General features: G+C 23.9%; 12 protein-coding genes, 2 non-coding genes and 1 pseudogene across 14 annotated transcripts; 6 read left to right on the forward strand and 9 right to left on the reverse strand.

The window, feature by feature from the left end:
* Positions 1–2,554: 2,554 nt before the first annotated feature.
* Positions 2,555–3,655, forward strand: DDB_G0289285 (hypothetical protein; the record flags this gene model as incomplete). Its single annotated transcript, XM_631208.1, has 1 exon — positions 2,555–3,655. One exon carries the CDS (start codon positions 2,555–2,557, stop codon positions 3,653–3,655), a length of 1,101 nt encoding a protein of 366 aa, XP_636300.1.
* Positions 3,656–4,037: 382 nt separating this feature from the next.
* On the reverse strand, positions 4,038–4,120 carry sno2. The gene has a single exon. It is a non-coding gene; the product is annotated as a C/D box snoRNA (small nucleolar RNA).
* A 252-nt stretch (positions 4,121–4,372) lies between these two features.
* On the reverse strand, positions 4,373–4,452 carry sno13. The gene has a single exon. It is a non-coding gene; the product is annotated as a C/D box snoRNA (small nucleolar RNA).
* Positions 4,453–4,882: 430 nt separating this feature from the next.
* On the forward strand, positions 4,883–8,710 carry DDB_G0289287 (hypothetical protein; the record flags this gene model as incomplete). Its single annotated transcript, XM_631209.1, has 1 exon — positions 4,883–8,710. The coding sequence occupies one exon, from the start codon at positions 4,883–4,885 to the stop codon at positions 8,708–8,710; it is 3,828 nt and encodes a 1,275-aa protein (XP_636301.1).
* A 125-nt stretch (positions 8,711–8,835) lies between these two features.
* On the reverse strand, positions 8,836–10,418 carry DDB_G0289303 (SET domain-containing protein; the record flags this gene model as incomplete). The annotated part of the gene is made up of 4 exons (XM_002649060.1): positions 8,836–9,231; positions 9,390–9,955; positions 10,005–10,099; positions 10,126–10,418. The coding sequence occupies 4 exons, from the start codon at positions 10,416–10,418 to the stop codon at positions 8,836–8,838; spliced, it is 1,350 nt and encodes a 449-aa protein (XP_002649106.1).
* A 299-nt stretch (positions 10,419–10,717) lies between these two features.
* On the reverse strand, positions 10,718–11,220 carry DDB_G0295759 (exonuclease, phage-type/RecB, C-terminal domain-containing protein; the record flags this gene model as incomplete). Its single annotated transcript, XM_631213.2, has 2 exons — positions 10,718–11,085; positions 11,112–11,220. 2 exons carry the CDS (start codon positions 11,218–11,220, stop codon positions 10,718–10,720), a joined length of 477 nt encoding a protein of 158 aa, XP_636305.2.
* A 43-nt stretch (positions 11,221–11,263) lies between these two features.
* DDB_G0289293 (hypothetical protein) lies at positions 11,264–11,662 on the forward strand (the record flags this gene model as incomplete). The annotated part of the gene is made up of 1 exon (XM_631214.1): positions 11,264–11,662. The coding sequence occupies one exon, from the start codon at positions 11,264–11,266 to the stop codon at positions 11,660–11,662; it is 399 nt and encodes a 132-aa protein (XP_636306.1).
* A 97-nt stretch (positions 11,663–11,759) lies between these two features.
* On the forward strand, positions 11,760–11,945 carry DDB_G0289295 (hypothetical protein; the record flags this gene model as incomplete). The annotated part of the gene is made up of 1 exon (XM_631215.1): positions 11,760–11,945. One exon carries the CDS (start codon positions 11,760–11,762, stop codon positions 11,943–11,945), a length of 186 nt encoding a protein of 61 aa, XP_636307.1.
* A 125-nt stretch (positions 11,946–12,070) lies between these two features.
* Positions 12,071–12,466, reverse strand: DDB_G0295813 (hypothetical protein; the record flags this gene model as incomplete). The annotated part of the gene is made up of 1 exon (XM_002649061.1): positions 12,071–12,466. One exon carries the CDS (start codon positions 12,464–12,466, stop codon positions 12,071–12,073), a length of 396 nt encoding a protein of 131 aa, XP_002649107.1.
* An 82-nt stretch (positions 12,467–12,548) lies between these two features.
* Positions 12,549–12,878, reverse strand: DDB_G0295815 (hypothetical protein; the record flags this gene model as incomplete). Its single annotated transcript, XM_002649062.1, has 1 exon — positions 12,549–12,878. The coding sequence occupies one exon, from the start codon at positions 12,876–12,878 to the stop codon at positions 12,549–12,551; it is 330 nt and encodes a 109-aa protein (XP_002649108.1).
* A 632-nt stretch (positions 12,879–13,510) lies between these two features.
* Positions 13,511–14,907, reverse strand: DDB_G0289307 (annotated as a pseudogene; the record flags this gene model as incomplete).
* A 97-nt stretch (positions 14,908–15,004) lies between these two features.
* On the forward strand, positions 15,005–15,666 carry DDB_G0289297 (hypothetical protein; the record flags this gene model as incomplete). Its single annotated transcript, XM_631218.1, has 2 exons — positions 15,005–15,231; positions 15,456–15,666. 2 exons carry the CDS (start codon positions 15,005–15,007, stop codon positions 15,664–15,666), a joined length of 438 nt encoding a protein of 145 aa, XP_636310.1.
* Positions 15,667–15,859: 193 nt separating this feature from the next.
* On the forward strand, positions 15,860–16,416 carry DDB_G0289299 (hypothetical protein; the record flags this gene model as incomplete). The annotated part of the gene is made up of 3 exons (XM_631219.1): positions 15,860–15,982; positions 16,102–16,263; positions 16,342–16,416. 3 exons carry the CDS (start codon positions 15,860–15,862, stop codon positions 16,414–16,416), a joined length of 360 nt encoding a protein of 119 aa, XP_636311.1.
* A 154-nt stretch (positions 16,417–16,570) lies between these two features.
* cupC (calcium up-regulated protein) lies at positions 16,571–18,880 on the reverse strand (the record flags this gene model as incomplete). The annotated part of the gene is made up of 1 exon (XM_631220.1): positions 16,571–18,880. One exon carries the CDS (start codon positions 18,878–18,880, stop codon positions 16,571–16,573), a length of 2,310 nt encoding a protein of 769 aa, XP_636312.1.
* A 1,526-nt stretch (positions 18,881–20,406) lies between these two features.
* Positions 20,407–23,805, reverse strand: DDB_G0289309 (hypothetical protein; the record flags this gene model as incomplete). The annotated part of the gene is made up of 4 exons (XM_631221.3): positions 20,407–20,744; positions 20,954–21,648; positions 21,737–22,658; positions 22,737–23,805. 4 exons carry the CDS (start codon positions 23,803–23,805, stop codon positions 20,407–20,409), a joined length of 3,024 nt encoding a protein of 1,007 aa, XP_636313.3.
* Positions 23,806–23,832: the final 27 nt, after the last annotated feature.

Here is a 23,832-nt window from a genome sequence, read left to right on the forward strand (position 1 = left end):
AATATAAGACCAAAAAATATGTATACAGATTTTGATTGGTATAAATCACTCACAGAAATAGAATGGGTAATAGCGAATGAAGGATGTAAACTAATTAAATTAGAAATTAAAGGCGAAACTCTAATTATCAAAACAGTGAAAAGAGTCGTAGAAGAATTTGACACTATCATTGAACTAGACAATCTAACATTAATTGGACACTCCAACAAAGGATGGAGAGATCAAACCTCATTACCAGAAAATCAAGAAGAAAACAAAAATAAAAAACAATCAGATGAACAACAACCACAATCTACATCAGAACAAATACCAAAACAAGGAAAAAGAACAATCATTATCCCACCAATCACATCCTCATCTAATGATAAAACATTTATGGCCCTAGATGATACAGCTCAAAAGGTAATAGAAGCATCACTAGAAAACGTAGATGAACTAACAAGAATAGAGAATGAGATCAATACACAATCGATAAACAATCAAGAAATTAAAACAAAATCAGAAAAACCTATCGAACCACCATCTCCATACAATACACCAATAAAACAACACGGCGAAACAAAGGGACTAACAACGGAAGAAAAACTTAGAGAGGCAAATGATATCTTCGACTTCACCAGCCCAAACACTGATGCAATAAGAAAAATAGAATTCCCACTTTCAATCCCTTCAAATCAATGGTTCTTCTCCTCTCCAATAAAACATATCATGAGTTTCAGCCCAACCTATGGTACACCATCGAAAATTATCGATTCACCAAGTAAATTGTTAAACACACCAAAAAAGAAACAACAAGACAAAACAAACAAGACCAACAAAACACCAGTCAAACCAAAATTGGGTGAATATGGACAAAAAAGCATAAAAACAAAAATGGATGAAGATATAGACAACTTCAACAAGGAAATTCTAAAACAAATCAATAAATCAAAAAACCCCACAAACACACAAGACCAACAACACAACGAACAAAGTAAAGATCAGTTAGAAGACAAAATAAACCAGAAACTTCAAAAGGTAGATAAAAATCTACCCCAAATAAAACTATAAAGAAAAACACAATAAGAATAGGTGTTTGGAACATCCAAGGATCCAACACCATCCAATCTGCCAGCATAATAAACACCGTTTTAGACAACAACAAGCTGGACGCAGCACTTCTAACTGAAACAAATATAAAAACAAATAAAATTTACTCAATAAATCAACAATATAAAAACAAAATAACACACCACGCACCAATTGATAAAACAGGACAAGGGGTGTCACAAATCATCATCAACACCCGCAATAGAACTTCCTAAACATCTCAAAAAATACAATAATTCACTCAGTACTTTCTATAAATAAAAAAAAAAAAAAAAAAAAAAAAAAAAAAAAAAAAAAAAAAAAAAAAAAAAAACCTGGGAACCCAAGTTAATCAGAAAATTTCCAGATTTTTAACTTTTTAAAGAAAAATATAAAAAATAGAAAGAAAATAAAATGAAAATCACAAACAACACCACAAATATTAAGCAACACAAATGCCTACAAAAAATAAGCGAAATTGTGGATAAAACTCAATTAAAAAAAAAACAATTCAAATACGTCATAAACATCAATCACGAACCAGACGATAAAATAAAAAAAGATTTAGAAAAAAGTTTGGACAAAAAAGATGTTTTAATCAAAAAGACCCTGTAAAAAAAAAAAAAAAATAAAATGAGATCTAGCATCTCAAGGAGAAGCAAATAATAATTGCGTTATCCAATTCAAAAAAAAAAAAAAAAAAAAAAAAAAAAAAATAACTCAATTCAATATAAGGTTGAAAATTATAATTAAAGTGGTCTAAAGTACTTTATTTATTTTATATTTTAATTTATTTTTATATTTATTATAACTTTTATAATATTTTATTTTATCTTAATTTTATTATCTAATCTTTATTTTGAAATTTAACAATCCCTTTTATATTTATATATTTATTTATTACACTAATAGCTTATATAGCTTTAATTTAAATCACAATATATAAAGAAAAGTTAATTATTTTCAATATTTATATTAATTTAAATGAGTGACATAATTATTAATAAATAATTATTTTATATTTTTATGTTTGCTGATTTTAATAAAATTATTATTTGAGATATTATGACACTAATTTGAATAAAAGCGAAATAGGTTTAATTATAAAATAGTAGCCCTTATTTTAAAAACAAAAATTTAATACAACTATAATATAATCAAAATTCAACTAATTTAGAACAAAAAAAAATAAAATAAAATAAAAGCTTTATAAAAAATTAATTTATGAGAATTAAAAACTCTAATTAAAATGAGAACAATTGCATTATCTAATTTAAAAAAAAAAAAAAAAAAATGAAATTTAAGATATTTTAAGCCTTGTGCAAAAAGAATCAAATGACGCAATTTGATTTTTTTTTTTTTTCACGGTTTGGAATTCCAAAAAATATCTTAAAAAAAAAAAACAGTTGTTTTTTATACACAAAAAAAAAAAAAAAAAAAAAAACTATTTTATTTTTTATAGTAAACATTTTTAAACTAAAAAAAAATGAATATAATTAAATCATTATCAATATTAATTTTATTTACAATTTTAATTAATGTTATATCATCACAATCATCATCAGGTGATGATTCAATGCCAATTTTATTATCATTTTTTAGTAACGACCCAAGTAGAGATACATTATTTAAATTTAATAGAGTTGATTTAGAGGATGGTTCATTAAATATTACCCTTTACACTAGATATACAGCCTATGGTAAAATGTTGGGTGTTACTGGATATGATGGTGTTAATTGGTTTGATTATCAATTTAAATATGAAACGGATCCAGATGAATTCCAAGACGGTGGTATCTCTGATTTAGGACAAGGTGATTCATCAGCTTCATGGATGAACGCAGATTTCTATGAAACCCATCCAGCCCTTGTAGACTATAATCCACATCCAATAGGTCAAGACGATGCACGTAGTGAATACCTTAGTGTTGGTTGGTCAAAGAAAACTCAAGCATTATTAACACTCGGTTTCAATTATGTCGGTAACAATATGTTCTTTTATTATAATATAACTCAATATCAAGTTAGCGAGGCCTATGAAAATAGTTTAACCCAATGTTATGATTACACTCAAGGTTTAATGTACATAAATTATATTAACCCAACAAGCACCCAAAGACAAATTCTAGTTTATCAACCATTCAATCATTCAGATGGTATATGCATTGATGAATATTCATTCGAGCCAGGCACAGATCTTACCAAATCAGTTGAATCCAATGTTTATCTTTTCTATTCAACCGTTGGAAATCAAAAAGAAAGTCCACTCTATATGGTTGAAGTTGCAAATGTTACAGGCACAAATTCAACCGTTAATTTATTATCAGTTGGTTTATCTGCCACTGGTTACACTGCATCAAGTAGTGTCATCTTATCTTTAGATAATAGTTATGGTTCAAATATTGATGGTATTCCATTATGCTATTTAGATCAACTTCATCAATATTTAATCTTATTATCAAAACCAACTTCAAAAATGTCTTATACTATTACAACTGTTGATCTTATTAATAATTATAAAACTACTTCAATTACAACTGATGTTGTTGATTTTTATAATTATGGTTTATATTACCAAGATAAATAAATAAATAAATAAATAAAAAAAAAAAATTTTATTTATCAATTTAAAAAAAAAAAAAAAAAAAAAAAAAAAATTTAGAAAAAAAAGCAAATAATTAAATGAGAAAAAAAAAAAAAACGATAATAAAATTATAAAAAAAAAACGATAATTAAATTATAAAAAAAGTAAATAATAAAATTAAAAAAAAATGAAATAATAATAAAATGAGAAAAACCGATAATTTTTTTTATTTGGTAAATATTAATCAAAATCATATTTTATTGTTGTTTTAGTTTTTTTTTAAAGAATAAAATACCTGTTAAAATGAAATAGAAAAATTAGTAATCAATTTATATGTATTTTTTTTTAGTTTTTTTTTAAAAAAAACACCATTTTATTGTTTTGGATCAGAGTTTTTGGCTTAATTAAAAATTAAATCTTATCTTGTCAATCACAGTCGTGTCGGACGGGGAAAGAAATCATCATCTAAACAATAAAATAGTTTCTTTTTTAAAAAGTGTTTGAAACTTACAAGAAAAAGCAAAAGAAAGGACCAAGAATTGAAAGAACACCTCAAAGATAATAAAAGAAACTGAAAAAAAGACTCAAAGTAACCTAAATAAATCTAGAAAATTAATAAACAAAATTATATTAATATATTACTTTTATATTTTTTTAAATAAACAACCCAGTTAAATAATATAATAATGGGTATAAAATGTATTTATTAATGTTGTATGGTCAGAAGCAAAACTGGCGTGTCTTGTAAATCCGAATCATCATTAAGATTGCAGACTGGGGCGGTTGTCAATCATCATTCCAAAAACAAAAAAAATAAATATACACATAAATAATAATACTATTTATAACTTACAATTTGTTGTTAGTTGTGAATGAAATATTTTTTTTTTTTTTTTTTCTTTTTGTTGAAAGGAAAAAAAAAAAAAAAAAACTTTGAAAAAAAAAAAAATAAAAAAAAAAAGTAAAAAATAAAAAAAAAAAAAATCACGAAAAAAGAACGTTATTCACGCATATTGTTTTTTTTTTTTTATTTTAATTTTTTTAATTTTTTTTATTTTTATTATTACTTTTTTTTTTTACTAAAAATAAATTTATTTTTATTTTTATCTATTTTTATTTTTATTTCTATTTTTTTACAATATGATTAATAACGAGTACAATGAAAAAAATGAAAACCTTTTTTGGAAGGTATTTCATAATAAATATATTTTCAAAAATATAATTATTCAAATGGAGGAAGAAATCATTGAATATGAAGATGTCAATAAATACTATATGGGAAATAGAATAAAATTTAAAGATATTACATCATTAGAATGGATTGTTGAAAGAATACAAAAAACAAAACAAATATTACATGATAAACTTATTAGTGATCAAGAAATTAATATTACAATTAAATCAATTGATTTATTAATTAAAAAATTTGAAAATGAAAATAAAAAAGAAAATGAAAATAATAATAATAATAATAATAATAATAATAATAATAATAATAATAATAATAATAATAATAATAATAATAATAATAATAATAATAATAATAATAATCATAATAATAATAATAATAATAATAATAATAAATTTAATGATATAAATATAATAGAGTTATTATTTAAAAAAAGAGAAAAAGAAATTATTCATTTAATAGATCCAGTTTATTTTTCAATTAAATATAATAAACCTAAACTATTAAAATTATTTTTAAATGAATTCAAATATCCAATTTTACCATCAACTTTTGAATTTTCATTTAAAAATTCAAATCTTGAAATCATAAAAATTATATTAAATGAAAAAATAACAACTCTTAATAATGATTTAAAATCAGTAATATTAAAATCAATTTTTTTAAATCCTAATAGTTCAACTATAATACCTTTTATTTTAAATGATTTAATTTTTTTTAAATTTCAAAATAATAATAATAATAATAATAATAATAATAATAATAATAATAATAATAATAATAATAATAATAATAATAATAATAATAATAATAATAATAATAATAATAATAATAATAAAAATAAAAAAAATAATAATAATAAAAATAATAATAATAATTCAAAAATTAAAGAAATTAAATTAATTAAAATTAAATTTAATGATTTATTTAAAATTGAATCAATAGAATTAAAATATAAAATGTTAAATAATAATTTAGTTGAAATACCAGATGAACAATCAATACTTGATGATAATGAAATATTAAAAGTTTTTAAAAATAATGATAGAGAAGGTTTAATATTTTATTTAAGTGTAATTTATAAATTATGTCATACAAAATTAATGTTTACAGCTAAATCAATTGAAAAACAGCAAGATGAATTGAATGAATTATCAACTCAACAATTAATGAAATTATTATTAATTGAAACAAAATCTGAATTATTATATTTCAATTATTTATTAGAGTATGATGATTTAATTGATGGTGTGGTTGATAGTGATTTAATAGTTTATCAATATACTATAACGGTATTTAGTGTTAAAGGATTACAATACCTCTTGAAAAAGTATAACAATATTCATAGTAATTTCTTTAAAGATTCACCAAGAAGATCATTTACAGATTATAAAAATTCAAGTGAATATATATTAAGAAATCAAAATAGGTTAATTGAATTTCTCAGATTTTATTACTCAAAGAAATCTTTAATCACTTCAAAATTAATTAAAGATTGGAAAAGTTTAACCGAATTTTTCATCATGAATTGTGATTTAAATATATTGACAATCATTTTCAAAGAGATTGAAAATTATCCAATTAAATTCTTTCTTAGTACAAGTTGTAGAGAGATGAATGATTTTAAAAGACATCAATGGTATATTGATAATGTATTACGTTCAATGTTAGAAACACCAATTCAATTTAGATACTTTAATAGAATTCTATATAAATTAAAAACCGAGCAAGATGTTGACTACATTTTAAATAATTATGATTTCTATCGGTATGAATTGGATACTTTAACATTTTATTCATTTTTAGATCAATTAGATTTAGCAATTTATTTCGAATCGAAAGCAATTCAATTAAATCTTAAAGATTTACTATTTGATAGAAATAAAATTTATTTTCAATCTTTTATAAATTCTTTGTCAATTGGTGATTTAGAAACTTTTAAAAAAATTTCATTATTAAATTTAAAATTTAATTTTATAAATACACCAATACCAATAACATCATCACTAATAATTGAAAGTTCAAAATTAAAAAAACAACAAGATAAAGAATTAGAACTTGAAAAACAACAAAAATTAATTTCATCTTTTTTTAATTCATCAACATCTTATTCATTTAAAAAGGATAATTTATTTTTACCAAAATTAGAAAATTTTAAAAATGAATCAATAATTAATACATTTTCATTTTTAACAAACGAAAATAATTATCAAATTTTATCAAATCGTGGTTTTAATGAATTAGTTTATAATTTATTTAAAAGATTTCAAACAACAACAAATGAAATTAAAAATTTAAATTTAAATTTTAATCATGATCCATATGGTTCATTATTATTTTCAATTAATTTAATAATTAATGAAGATAATTTAATTGATTCAAATTTTATATTAAACCAATTAAATATAAATCTATTTAAAGAAGAAGGAAGAGAAGATGGTGATAGTGATGGTAATATAAAATTTAAATTTATAAAAGATGAAGAAAATCAAAAGGACAATAGTCCAGAATACATACCACTAATTAATTATTCATTCTTTAATGATGGCGATAGTGGTGATCAAGGTGATGGTTATAGTGAAATTGAAAAAAGAGTAACAAATGGAAGATCAATTAAACAAATTTATAATTACTCTGTTGATCAAGTTTATTCATTCATTGAATTGATAATAATTAAATTTCAAAATCAATTAAAATCATTATTATCAAAGAGGATTTATTACACTTTTTTCAATCATTTATATAATTTATATTTACAAATTTATGGTTTACAATTAAAAGATATTGAAAGAATTGATAAATTATTCTTTGATAATAATATTAAAATCTTTATTGATCTTTATAAAACCGTTTATTATTTTCATACAAAGTCATTTAAACTTGGTTATTATATTTTATCAAGAGTTGATTTTATTTTAGATTATGAATATTTAGAAATTCTATCAACTGGTACAACTACAAAATTTCATAGAGTTTTAAATGAAAGTGAATTTCCATATCAATTAATTCAAACTTTAAATTATAAAAATTTATTATCAAATTTAATTAAAACAAATGAATATTTATCATTACCATTGCCATCATCATCACCATCATTATCACCATTAGAATCACAATCATCATTTTCAAAATTAAATGATGATATTTTATTCCTTTTAATATTTGGTGAAATTGATTTATTATTTGAATTATTTTCAATGATTAAATTAAAATTTTCAAATAATAATTTCAATAAAATTCAAGAGATCATTGATTTTAAAATAATTAATTATTGTTTTCAATATTTAAATTTCGAAAATTGTATTAAATTGATAAAATTTAATATTTTTCCTATAAAATTAATAACAAGATTTATTTTTAAAACTGGTAAATTAAATTTATTAGAATTTTTATTATCTGAAATTACAACAACATCAGATTATCAATCATCAAATGAATTAACAACAGCAACAACAACATCAACAACAACAACAACATTAACAAAAAATAATTTAAATGATATAATTAATATTAATAATTTATATTATTCATTTAAATTTAATAATTTATTAATTATTAATTTTATTTTTAATAATTTTAAAAACAAATTAATTAATTATGATTTTAGTAAAATACTTTATAAATTAGTACTTAATCGTAATATTAAATTAATTGAAATTATTGTAAATTTTTGTAAAAGATTTAAATCAAAAATACCTTTAGAAATTGCAAAAATTGATAGTTTAAAATGGTTAGAATTTTGTGATTATAAAAATTTAAATTATTTATTTAATCAAGGTATAAATGAAAATGAAATTAAAAAATTATTAAAAAAATATAAACCAACAGATTATAATTATTTAATTCAAAATAATTATTTTAAAAATTAAATAAATTTTTCTACAATATATCTAGTTATCTAGTTATACCAAAATAAATCCAAAAAAAAGTGTGTCACATGGTTTCCATTTTTTATTTTTTTTTATTTTTTTTTTATTTTTTTTTTATTTTTTTTTTAAATTAATAATCTTTTATCAATTTTATCTTTAAATGAATTATAAATTGTTGGATTAATTAAAGATAAAATTTTATCTTTAATTCTTTGTAATTCTTCAGGTGATGAAATTTTTGAATTTTTTAATTGTTTGAAATATTCATAATAGTTTCTATCAGATAAAGGGTAAAAATCAATTGGTTCGCCATTAATCAATGGTAAAGATTTAATACTACGTTCAGAGATTTCAACGATTTGTTGTAGTTCTTCATTATCAGATGCATCACAATTAAATACTGATTGAATATGTTTGGGTACACCTTTTTGAAGAATATTTGAAAGTTGTTCAGAGGAGAACATCTTTTTAAATTCAACCGATTGTTGTCTAAAATCGATCATTTTTCTTAAATGTTTAATCTTATTAAATGTACGTTCATCTTGATTATCTGGTGAATCTATATCCATTACTTTACCAAGTTTATCTTCAAGTTGATCGAATTATCAGGAAGTGACTTTTCTTTAACTGACATATCTTTAATTTCAACAGTTCTTGAATGTGAATATTTTGAACAAACTAAACCAATACCAGTATCTAATGGATTTGTTAAACTTGGTTCATGATATACTATTGAGTCATTTAGTAATGGTTCTTTACATTTTTCACAAAGATAACCAGATAGGTTACTTTGAAATTCACAAAGTGGACATTGACAAAAGAAATAGTAACCATCCAATAATTCTCGTCTACGATTTTTTAAAGGGTATTCATTTGCCAAATATCCAAGAGATAGTTCATCACCTTTTTTAACATTTGAGGACGTTGAAAATAGTAACATACCTTGATCATCCAATGACCATGTCGTATTTGGCATACAAGAATGATTGAAATAACCAGTTGGACAAACACCTCTACCAATCTCTTTACTTGTAGCATAGGAAAATTGATGAGCATTTGTCAAAACTGAGGAAAAGCATTCCAATATTTCATGGATTGTAATAGTGTTTTTTAAGTATCCAACACCACGTACTGATGATATTAAACTACTTATTGAAGTTACACCACGTTTAAATTTTGTCATATGTTCTTTATCAACTTTATCCAATGTACTCGTTAAACCCATGAAATCCTGATAATCATCAACTATATTATCTTTCAATTGACTGCTTTCCACAATAAACAGTTGGGTTACTTGGAGTTTGCATTCCTTGTTTACCATTTGCGATGTTTGCAATGATTCTTAACAATAACCTCATATCACGTGTATCTGAACCTAAATGAAAAGTACTTAAAATTTTATAAAAACCACAAACCTCTTTATGATAATCTGAAATGGTTCCACAGCACTTTCATTTATCGATCTACATGATTTACAAACTGAATAAAGCTTACAATTTTTACAAAGACATTCTTTACTATCAGATTTCGGAATTCTCTGTAAACAGAAACCACAATACTTTTCAGTTGCCAATTTATCAGAATCTTCAATTGATGAAGCGAATGGCGCACATCTAAATACAGTACTACCCTTTGGCAAATCAGTATTGGCTTGCACAGTTCTTCCTTTATTTGGAAATTGTTGAAATTGTTTCTCATCCTTTTTCATTTTAGCATTAAATTGTTCCTCCTCTTCTTGAGTTTTCTTTATCTTTTCTCTATTTTCTCTTTATCTTGTTGATACTCTTTTTTATAATTTTCATTACTTTCAATTGAAATCGCTTCCTCAATTGATTTTAAAGCATCATCTAATAGACATAAATCTCTTTTACCACGGGAATGTCTAAAATAAATCTTTGAAATTATTTTTATAATTTCCTCTCTTATCAATTGAAATACCTTTTTCACTATTTTCAGCAAAAACAGATTGTTATTTTATTTCTATTTTCATTTCTATTTCTATTTTTTTTATTTTTTTATTATTTTTTTTACAATATGATTAATAACGAATACAATGAAAAAAAGGAAAACCTTTTTTGGATGGTATTTCAATAACTCCTTCACCTGTAAAACTCCATCTTTACCAGGTACTGTTGTATAAATTACCCCATCAGGAGAACATCCAATTCTTTTGTCACCTGGCAATGGAAAGATACCTTTTTCGATAATTGAAGTCTCCAACTCATTAAAATAAAATTCTCTTGCTATTGGTTCTTGGCTTTTACCATGTTCCATTGCCTTTTTACAGTAGTCACTAAAGAATGGTGTTTTCTTTTTAGCCAATATTAATTTTAAATCATGTTGTGAAGTGTATGGATCAATTCCAATGGCAGCAGCTAATCTACTTCCAGTTAAAGAATACTTCTCTCTTGCTTTTTCCCATTTTTTAGTTCCTTGTACCAAATCTTCATCGATACATCGGTTTTGTATGGAGTTGTATTTTTACAAACTGCTAATGATTTGAAAATCATAAACAATCAAACCTATTCAAATTGTCTAACGTTTTACTATCAAATGATTTCGAATATTAATTTCGAAAATGCTGAAGTAACCATATTAAAAGTCATACCACCCAAAGATAGGTGTATGGAACAAATTAACCAAAGAGGTAGAACCTTTGAAGTCGGTAGTTTATCTATAGACTATGTTTCCAAATTAACCGATAAAATTCGATCTCATTGTGTTAGCCAAGTTTTATCAAGACTTGAAAAACCAATAAAATGCTGTATCGATAGAGAATACAAAAGCAATGATGACCTGTTCAATGACATTTTCTTTAATGAAAATCCAAACTCAATTCCCACACCATCAAATACTCCAACTCAATCTCTTCAAAGTTCACACTCAAATCTTAGTTTTTATTACCCATCGAATCAAGAGCAATATTTTAATATTCAAGATTATTTGAATTAATAAAACTAAATTCTAAATAATACTATAAAAAAAAAAATAAAAAAAAAAATAAAAAAATAAAAATATATTTAAATTAAATAAAAAAAAGAAAAAAAAAATGTCTACATTTGCCGATCTTCGTTCTGTTTCAGGTGCCTTACTAGGTGGTATGGGTAGTATTGGTGTTGCCGCTCTTGGTGCTTACTTTATTTATACAAGTGAAATTGGAAGCGTTGATTTCTATATGGGTGTTGGTTTTGCTGCCTTTGGTTGTCTCTTGGTTTCGGATCATTATTCAAAATAAAAATGATTAAAGAAAAGAAAAAAAAAGAAAATAAAAATTAAGATAACTAGATTTCAATTATTTTAATTATTATTTATTAATATTATTTATTTTATTTAAAATAAAAACAAAAATAGTTGATGGTTTTATTTGTTTTTTTCTTCATTTTCTTTTGGCACATCACATAATCTAACAACTTTTCCATCTATATACTGAAGATTTGTTAATAATTCGGTTCTTTCTTTAAAACGATTTTTTTTAATAAAATTGGTATATTCGTAGAGGCTCAAACCCTTCACTCCATGACCAAATACCATTTTACAATCTTCAAAGTAACCTCTTGAGAATTTATAATGATTATAAAGGATAATGTCAATTATTTTTACCATTTTTACTTTACAGTCAGTTGTACATACACAAGGTTCAAACTCGGGGAATTCATCTGGATCTGTTAATAGCCACATGTATTTACTCTTATTTTCCTCAGCTTCTTCAATGGATAAATTTGAATGTGGGCACTTATTAGTAGCTCTTTCTTCCATTATTTAAGTTGTAATTATAAATATATATGTTTGTGTGATAATTTTTTTATTTTTAATGTTAGTAAAAAATGTTTAAAAAAAATTAAATTATTATTTTTAAAAAAAAAAAAAAATAGAAAAAACACCGTGGGTGTGGTGTTTTTTTTTTTTGGAAAATAAAAATAGAAACACCCAGGAAGCAGTTTTTTTTTTTTTTGCCATCACTTATTTTTTTGAGTTCTTGTGCAGTTGCAAAGGTTCTAATTGGCTCTTGTTTTTCTCTAAGTCTTTGCAATCGTCTTCTTTCACTTTCTTCTTGCATCAACCTTCTTCTTTCTTCTTGTTCAGCCATTCTTTGTTGTGCTTTTTTAATTTTAATTAATTTGACCGTTTCAGGATCTGCTTCAATTTCTTTTTTTTGACGGGCACCCATCGTTTTTTTTTAAAAATAAACCTAATGATTTATACATGTTTATATTTAATAATTGAGAATTTTTTATTTTAAGACAATGGTTTTGAATTCTTTTTTAAAAAAATCATTATAAATTTTCTTTGATTCATTACATTTTTGTTTCTATCAAATGATCACTTTCTAATGATTTTATATTAATAGTCATTAGAAAGTCCATTAGCTACTTAGGAATTCTATAGAAAATCGTTGAAAATTTTAGTTTTGTTTTCTTTATAATGGTTATCTTCTAAAGATTTTTAAATAGAAAATCTATGGATAATAATAGTTTCTAATTAGAAATCTTTAAACAATCATTGGAAATCGTTGAATTTTTCTTTGGCTTATTTAATAGTTTTCTATCTAATGATCACATCCATACCGTTATCTATTGAAAACTATTCCAACAAAAAATCTAATGGCCTTCAATAAAGTAATATTAAATTATAAAAAAATAAAAAGAAAAGAAAAAAACAATCCAAACCAATAGATGGGTTTCATTGAAAGAATATTTTAAAAAAGATTAAAGTTTTTATTTTAAAGAATTTTTGTATTGATTTCATAAAGGAAATCATTAAAATGTTTTTTAACAATGGTTTTGAATTAAAAGATAACCTTTAATATTTCTTCACCCAAGTTTCTTCAGCTCCATCTTTAATGAGTTCATATCCCTCCTCTGCAGTGATTCTAATTCCATCACCTACTTCACGTGCAGTATTGGCGATACCATCACCTACATCATGTGCAGTATTGGCGATATCATCACCAATCTCATTGACACCTTCTCTCCATGCTTGATAACCTTGTTGAGCATAATTACGAGCACCGTTGCCAGCTTTTTGTACACCATTTCTCATGGAATTGTAACCTTCATTAGCATAATTACGTGCACCATTACCAGCTTTTTGTGCACCATTTCTCATGGAATTGTAACCTTGATTAGCATAACGAGTAGCTCTGCTACGTATAGAGTTACCAACACCATTAGCAGTACGAGAAATAGAACCACCAGCTCTGGAAGCAACTCCTGCGGCACCACCCTCAGCACCGGCTGCTGCACCAGCTGCTGCTGCACCGGCGCCAGCAACAATAGCACCCCTGCAATACCAACATCTATAGCAATTAATTGATCATCCGAAACCTGAAAGTTTGAATGTGGATTTTGATTCTGATTTTGATTTTGATTTTGATTTTGATTTTGATTTGAATTCTTATTTCTTGATGCGAAAGCATTTGATATTCTTAGGTAGTAGCCTTGCGAATGAAAAGTATAATCCTCTTCAGTTCTATTACAGAAATCACTGCCTTCTATGGCCACTTCACCAGTTCTGAATGGTATACCCTCTGGAAATATTTGAGATTGATCAGCTTTTAAAGATGATTCGACGAAATGTTTGGTATGTTGATTAGTTTGACCATCCCATACAAAACCTGGCTCTTTTTCAATATTAAAAGATGGAGCATTGATATCCATATTATAAAAAGATGCAAGGATATCTATCCCATCCCAAACCATTTTCATCAGGGTAAGCAGTATCAAATTCTGGTTCAAAACCAAGATTGTCCCATGAGTTGAATTGAGTTTTGAATTGGTGGAGTAGAGCTTGTTCAACAGGTGTTACTTGGTTACTGGTTCCTTTATCATTCAATCCGGGGAAACGCATATAGCACACAATGAAATCACGTTCAACATGGTTACGTCTACTGTGATCAGCAATTCTGTCCCGAACATCAATAGTGGATCTTCCGATATAATATAGTGGAAGCATGTATTCATTACCGTCGATGATTTCATTGGCAGTCGAGAAAATTGCATAGATACCGGCGTTATTGCATTCAAGTGGACCATATCCACCGTTTTGGTTAATAACACTATTACATGCCCAAATATTATGAGTAGTGGGGTGCAAATCGCCTGGAGGTGGATAGAATGAAGCAATTGCTTTTTCATACCCTAAAGAAAATTGGATACTACTACAAAAAACCATTACAAAATAAACAATTAATTTTAGTTTATTGAAATTAAATTGTATATAATAATGAAAAAAAAAAATATTAAATAGTAAAAAAAAATATTTGTAATTTAATTATTTGTTTCCAATTCAACTGTCATGAATTGTGATTTAAATGTATTGACAATCATTTTCAAAGAGATTGAAAATTATCTAATTCAATTCTTCCTAAATTCAAATCGTATAGAGATGAATGATTTTGAAAGACATCAATGGTATATTGATAATGTATTAAGTACAAAGTTAGAAAAACCAACCGAGTTAAGATACTTTTATACAATTCTATATAAAGTAAAAACCCAACAAGATATTGACTACTCTTGCCAGTAAATGGTATCTCTGAAAGAGAAAATGAGAAAATATCTCAACAAGCCAGAGAATTCATGAAATCTATGCTCTGAAGTTGATTGATGCAATCCATTGTTATCACAGGTGGTAAATCTGTAACAATCTTTTCAACCATATGGTTTAAATGAAGAATAAATTTTAAACATCGCAATCTATCATTGAATTTGTTTGGAGAAACCTGATCGTATCCAAGTCACTTCAGTTGTATCAACGTATACCCTGCAAGACATCCATTGTTTGATATCTTTAAAAATCCACCAGAGTTCGGCTATGGTTGTCCAATATGTAAACTAAAACAAAAAGTTTGTTCCGCCGTTGATTCTGTTAGTCGTTCTGGGTATACCCGTACTCATACTTGTTATTCCATTCATCAATTATGTAGAACTAGTGATCCACCTTCTCAAGGCTATTGATATTGGTGGTAATTTCCTTTGTTCTAATTATAACAAATTTATTTGTAACAGAAACACAAGCAACAACACCACCACCTATTTCAAGACAAAAAATTTAGGATTCTGATTATAGTCAATCGCCACTTCTACTGCAAATTATCGTGGAGCAATGAGACTATTAATTCAATTCAAAAGGATTTATACTTGGTAAATAATGCAACAACAACAACAACAACATCAACAACAACAACAACGACAACAACAACAACAACAACAACAACAACAACAACAACAACAACAAAGCATCAACAACCATTCAACAGGTTTATCAAGTGGTGTTTCATTACAATAATAATTAAATAAATATTGAATATTATTGAAAAATAAATAAATATATTTTTTTTTTATAGTTTAATTTTTTTTGAATTTTAATTATTTTGAATTTTTTTATATTAGAAATTCGATGTGTGTATTAATCATCCATATCTCTTTAAAGAAGAATGGGATATCAATGAAGATTTAATTAGAAGTAGTGGTAAATTTGATACTATGGATCTAATTCTTACAAAGATGCAAGCCTCCAAACATCGTGTACTCATTTTCACTCAAATGATAGAGGTTATCAATTTTATGGAAGAGTATTTCTCTCTCAAAGAATGGGGTTATCTTCCTTAAGATGGTTCTACTAAACCAGAGGAACGTGCTAATCTCATTGTCGAATGGAATCGTCCAGATTCACCTCATTGGATTTTTGTTTTATCAACTCAATAATATATTTTTTTTGAGATTCATTGAAAAATTTAAATAAATAGATATAAAAAAAAATTTAAGAAAAAAAATTTAATTTGCGAGTGGATAAAATATTTAATTTTTATTTTTTTTTTTTTTAAAAATTTGAATTTTAATGATTTTAAAATCGATTTTTTTAATTTGATTTATAAATTGGAATTAAAATTGAAGCAGCAAATCCTTGAGAAAAACTACCTTGATTACAAGTTGGATTACCAACAACATAGCCTGGTTGAACAACTAATGAATTAGTTTTAATTGAAACATAACTACCTTCAAGAGCTTCCAAATTATTGTCAACTGTGAAATTTGCAACCTTGTTACCGTTAATATCAATTACAGCAATATCGTAATAATGATGACCAAGAGCACCTGAATAGTAATATGTTGAGGCTAATCCAGCAAAATGAGTTTTAACATTGAAAGTACCAACTCTATCACTTCCATTGGTCATTACGAATTGCATTGGTACTGATGTAAAATTCTTTACAGTTGGGAAAGATAATTTAAACATTCCACTATATTTACCGACCATATTGTAATAGGTCACAGAGGTAGCTAAATTCCAACCATAGGAAGATGTGAAAACTTCTTGTTTTGAAACTCCATTATTCCATAACTTATCGGTTAAAGCTTTTGGAGGATGGGAGTTACAGTTATCGATTTCCGCCATAATATAGGTTCCAGTACTATCAGTATAAGAGTAATCATCACTTGAAACTGGTGCATAGTAACCAGCTGGTGTAAAGTAAATTTGATAATTAGTTGGTAATAACATTTGAATCATTGCAGTTTGGTAAGCTATAGAAGCTATGGTAGAAATTTTTTGAAAGTCTAATCCATTGATATTGAGTGAGGATGGATTATTGGTTGGTAAGAAACATAATGCAAAGGTTTTACTCATCATGCCCCAATCTTGTAAAATGGTATTTTTCATACTTTGAGCATTTGCCATTTCATTTTCATAATTTTCATTTAAATGATCATAGAGTTTACTTAATGTAACTTGATAGGTTGATGGGCCTGAATCATTACTTTCAGCATCTAATTCACCAAATTCTACTGCTGACTCACCAATGTTTGCAATTATTGAACCACCAATTGGTATCTCTGAAATAATTGCATAAAAAACACTGGTAATTGCATCGGTGTAATCTCCATTAACAACTTGGTCAGATGACATATCAACATTAATTAAATTTGCCAAGTTTGTTAAATTTGTACTACCTTGACTAAATAATTTACTATAAAAATCGGAATAGTTATCAAATACTAAACGGACATTGATTGCGTAGGTGAGTTCATTTTTGATTTGATTTTGAACATTTGAAAAATCTTCAGTTGAATGAATTGATGATGGACAAGTTGCATTGGTGACATTAACATAGAAAATTTCTAAACTAACATTAATACTTGTATAAAGTGATCTAATGTCATCAGTATAACCATTTGTTGCAATATTACTAAGGTATTGGTATGATGCTAATAAATCACCACTTGTGTAAGCTGGAAATGGTTCTGGTACTTCACTAACAATTTGGTTTAATGAATAGGTTGGATTTGCAATCCATTGGAAATTAATATTACCAGCACTAGTTGGTTGAGCTAATACACAATTAACAGTTGAATCAACTCCAAGTTCGCCAACGAATCCAATACATAAATTTGGATAATATTGATTGAAAATTTGATTATTTTCGTTGATACCCCATTGTTGCATTAGATCATTTGCTTTGTAAACATTGGTATTTAAATAATAGTTTGTTTTACTACCATTAATTGATGGACCAATATCTAATACTAAATTACCATCCAAACGTGATAAAATGTGACCATCGTTTGTCATTTGCCAAATTTGACCTATTGATTTTGCTTGAACTTTATTCATTACTACACTAGTATTATATGATGTACTATTATTTAATACACTTAGACCCCAATAATTATTATTGGAATCCAATTTTTTGCTTTGAAAGTAACCCCAATTACCAGTTGGAATTGGTGCTCTTCTAAAAGTTGTCCATTTTTGAGTTGCGTTTCCATTTAAAGGTGCAACACAAATATTCAAATTGTCGATATCAAGGTATTTACCATTACCTTGGTTTTGAATTTTATTATTTGTTGTATCAATTGTCCAAATTTGAGTTTTTGAATTTGAATTAAGTTGTACTAATTCAACAAAATAACCACCTGATGAAACATCTAAAACAAAATTACCACTGGATGTAAAGATATGACCATCATCTGAAAGAAGCCATGTTTGAATTGACTCAGATGCTACACATTGGAATGTATTACTGGTTGATAAATAATATGGTGTAATATTATTTGAACCTTTGAATAAACTTTTTGCTGCGAATGGGTATTTTGTTTTTGAACTTGTACTTTTTAATTGTTTTTCTTCACTTTGATTTGAAGATTTTGAAATATCTTCAATATTTATCATTTTTTTATTTTTAATTTTTTTATTTTATTTATTTAAATTTTTTGTTTTAAAAGTTATTTAATTTATTTTTGAGAATGAAAAAAAAAAAAAGTTTTAAAGTATTTATATTTTTTTTTTTAAAGTCTATTATTTTTATTTTATTTTTTTAACCCATGGTTTAGATCTTTGTTCAAGTCAACACCAACACAGGTGTCAAAATGGAGTGTTATCTTTCACTCATTGCATTTTTTAGGGTTTGTGTTTTAATTGGCGAAAGTGTGAATCTTTATAATAAAAAAAAAAAAAAAAAAAAGAAAAAAAAATTTAAAAAACTGTTTATCAAAAAAAATAAAAATTTCTTCAAAACACCAAAAAATGCCAATCTTAAATTTAAAAAACTGTTTATCAAAAAAAATAAAAATATCTTCAAAACACCAAAAAAAAAAAAAAAAAAAAAATATATAATTTTTTTGATAATAGATTTAAAAAAATAAATAATTAAAATAAAATTGAAAATAATTAGAGTATCACAAAGATTTTTTTTTTTTATTTTTTAAATATTGGTTCATTTGAAAAAGGATTAATACAAATTAAATTTTATTATTTTTTTTTAAAAAAAATTAAATATAAATGATTTACAACACTTTTATATTAGATCTAAACTTATGTTTTTTATTATTATTATTATTTTTTAACACTTTTCAATCCTTTTTTTTTTTAATTTCCTTTTTTTTTTTTTCCAAAATTCAAAAATTCAAACCCTAGGTATTATTATTTGTTATATAATTATTAAAAATATTTTTATAAAATATATATTTTTAATAATTATATAACAAAAAATTAGATTAATTTTAGTTCAAAAGATGAAGCAACAATACTTCAAAAAGAATTAAATTACCAGATTATTTTTGATTGAAATTTATAAATCCTTTTTTGAAGTGTTTAGTGTTTGGAATATAAACAATCAAATAAAGATTTATAATTTGAATATTCAATTATTTGTTAATTTAATTCTTTTTTTGAAATATTGTTGAGTCATCATTTCATCACCTCTACTAAAAACAACAACAACAACAATAATAATATATAGTTGTAATAGTTCAACACCTCTATCAGCTACTAAGGTAATCTTTTCGATTCATCTCAACCAACAACACAATCAATCATCCAAAAGTCTCCTTCACTGATAAACTTTGTGTACCTGGTTTATGATTAGGCCAAACTACACAACTCACTTCAAATAATCAATAATATTGATACTGGTGCTAACATGATTCATTAGTAGAATGCAATGTTGTGGGTTTCAATGTTCATCATGGCAGTGGAACTTTACAAACCCATAGAATTTCCTTTTCATTTAAATCATTTTTAGAAAAAATATATAAAAAATAAATAATAAATAAAAACTCAACTATTTACTACTAGTTTATTATTGGGGATCATTTTCTTTTCACCATCCAACAATTTTTTTTTAAGGATTTATTTTTAATTTTCAATAATTTGATAAGAATATAAATTGGTTTTTATATTCTGATAATTTTATTTTTTTATTCTGATTTATAAATTGGAATTAAAATTGAAGCAAAAAACATTAGAGAATAACTACCTTGATTACAAATTGGATTACCAACAGCATAACCTGGCTGAACAACTAAAGAATCAGTTTTGGTTGAAACATAACTACCTTCGAGAGCTTCTAAATTAATGTCAACTGTGAAATTTGCAACCTTGTTTTTGTTAATATCAGCTACAGCAATGTCGAAATAATGATGACCAAGATCTCCACAACTGTAATATGTTGAAAAGAATTTTGCAAAATGAGTTTTGACTGTGAAATTACCAAGATTATCACCATCATTGGTCATTACAAATTGCATTGGTACTCCTGTAAAAATTTTAATTGTTGACTGTGAAATTACCGATTATCAATCATTATCATCATCAAATAATAACGCCGTTCAACTACTGATAATGAGTATCTGAAAGAGAACCTGATTTATTTTATTAAAACATTTTTTAAAAAAGATTTTAATTCCAAAGCCAATCTATCATTATTCTGGTGATGATAATAGTAATTTAAAATATTATAACAACTATTGTCAATTGCATGTTTTAAATTTGAAATTGATATTGATAATTTCTTTGGAAAATGTTCAAATAATAATTCAGTTAAATCAATATATCCTTTTGAAAAACAACAATTAAAAAAATTATTTAAAACTAAATCTTCTTTTTCTTCTTTTCCATCCATAATCATATCTTCATCAAGTTCAAGTTCTTCTTCTAATCCTTCTTCTTGTTCCTCTTCTTTTTCCCCTTCATTTTTAAATAATTTAAATTTCACATTAAGTTGGTGTCTTTGTTGGTGTTTTTGTTGTCGATGATGATGATGATGATGTTTTTGATTTGGAAATAATAATAACTTTTTAAAATGATCATTATTTAATAAAAATTTAATAATATCAAAATAATTCTTTTCAAAAAATATATATTGAGTTTGAAATGAAGTTATTCTTTCTTTATAATCTAAAACATTTACTGTTATATATTCTAAAATATCCAATCTATTGAAAATCATTGCAGATTCGAATATCCAATTTAATTCTGATAATACATTTTCCAATTTAATAATTCTTTCAAATAAATCTAATTTTAATATTCTAATAAATTCAAATGGTGGTTTATCGATATCATTATTATTATTAAATGTTGATAAATTTATATTATTTTCAAATAATTTAAATATTACATCACTTTTATTTGATGCTGATAAAAATATAATATCATCACTATTTTTTTTTAAAAAAAAAATAAAAAAAAAAAAGTTAATTAATGGGAGAATAAAAATAAAAATAAAAACAATCATAATATACATACTAAAAATTTGATTGATTTGAATTATTTAATAGTTGTTGATTTTGAATACCTAAATGATCAGCAGCATTATGATGATTTGCTAAATCCATATCATTTTTAATTTTAAAGAATAATTCTTCAAAACTACTATTAATGATAATATCAAAAGAGAAAGAATTAAAAGGATTGAAATAAGGTGACCAATTTGATGATGGAACACCTGTTAAACCATCCAATATAAATCCAACTGAATCTTTTAATAATATAAAACTTGATAATTTTGGTGATTTTATATGAATATAATATAAAATTTGATAAAATCCATGTGGTATACTAATTGAACATTCCTTTAATATTGAAATCACTTCTTTTACTAATTTAATTGGTTCTTTTAATTCTAAATTATTATAATTATAATTATTATTATTATTATTATTATTATTATTATTATTATTATTATTATTATTATTATTATTATTATTATTATTATTATTATTATTATTATTATTATTATTATTATTATTATTATTTGAAATTGATTTTAAATAAATATTAAATAAAAAATTAAAAGTTATTTGAAAAACTTTTTTAATTGATGATGAATTTGATAAGTTTTTAAAATTATTAATTGTGAATAAATTTGATAATTGTTTAATTAATTTAAATACTATTATTGGATTATGATCATTATCATTAACTATTGATACATTATTAATATTAACATTTAATTGATCAGAATGATGTAATTTATTGAATGATTCTTTAAATTTTAATTTTAATTTTGAATCAAGTCTAGAGACTGATTTAATTTGTAATAAAAGGTGTAATGCAATTTCCCAAGCTTTTGGTTTACTTAATAAGCTAATAAACAATAATAATAAATTAATATTATCAATTTTATTGAAATCTAATTTTGAAATTATCCTTTTAAATCTTTCATTATCTAAATTTTTAATAATCATTTCAAATATAAAATTTAATTTAAAATTTGATTTTTTATTTTTAAAACTAATGAAATTACTTTTAACCATATATTTAAATAATGTTATACCAATATCACCATTTGGTAATTCTTTTAATAAATTATTATCATTATTATTATCATTATCATCTTCATCTTTATCATTATCTATTATTGAGAAATTTAAATTTAATGAATCAATTTCTTTCAATGTTTTTATATCACCATCTCTAATTGCATTATTAATTGAATTTTGATAAATTTTAAATTTTAATATATGTTCATTATTATTATTATTATTATTATTATTATTATTATTATTATTATTATTATTATTATTATTATTATTATTATTATTATTAGTTGATGATGGTGGTATTATTAAAAATTTTGAAAATTGATTATAAAAATAATGATTTAATTCAATTGTTTTTGAAGATTGTAAATTTAAGAATAAATTTAAACCAATTTTATCAATTAATAATAATTTATTATTAATTATGAAATCTATATCAGATTTTGAAGAGAATGGTGGTAATTTATTATAATTATAATATTCAATAATCTTTGAGAAATCAATTGATTTAATTAATAAATTTTCAAAATACCATTTAAAATTTGAGAAATTTTTAAATCTTTGATTTTTTAATAATAAATTCTTTTTTAAATCTGATATCTCTAATGATAAAATTGAATTTAATATACTAATTTCACATTTATCAATTATTAAACTCCAATTAATATCATTTATAATTGATAAATTATAACTTTTTGAAACTTTTAAAAATTCAATTAATCTATAACCATTATTACAAGCACAAAACTTTTTTATTATTAATTTGTTATCTTCATTTCTAATATTTGACTTTGATTTCTTAAAATTATTTCTAATATCACCTAAAAGGTAATTACCAACCATATATAAAGATTTATTATTATCAATTAAAAATTTTAAACCATTTAAATTGAATGAAATCGTTATATATTTATAAATCATTGCTTGAAATGATAGAGTTGACATTAATGGTAAATCATCTAAAAGTTCATCATACTCTATTAAATAATCATAAAATAATAATTCTGATCCTGATTGTTTTACTAATAATTTCTTTAATTCTTTTTTAATCATATATTCTTTTTTACTATTATTATTATT

This window comes from Dictyostelium discoideum, assembly GCF_000004695.1.
Source record: "Dictyostelium discoideum AX4 chromosome 5 chromosome, whole genome shotgun sequence".
NCBI lineage: Eukaryota > Evosea > Eumycetozoa > Dictyosteliales > Dictyosteliaceae > Dictyostelium > Dictyostelium discoideum.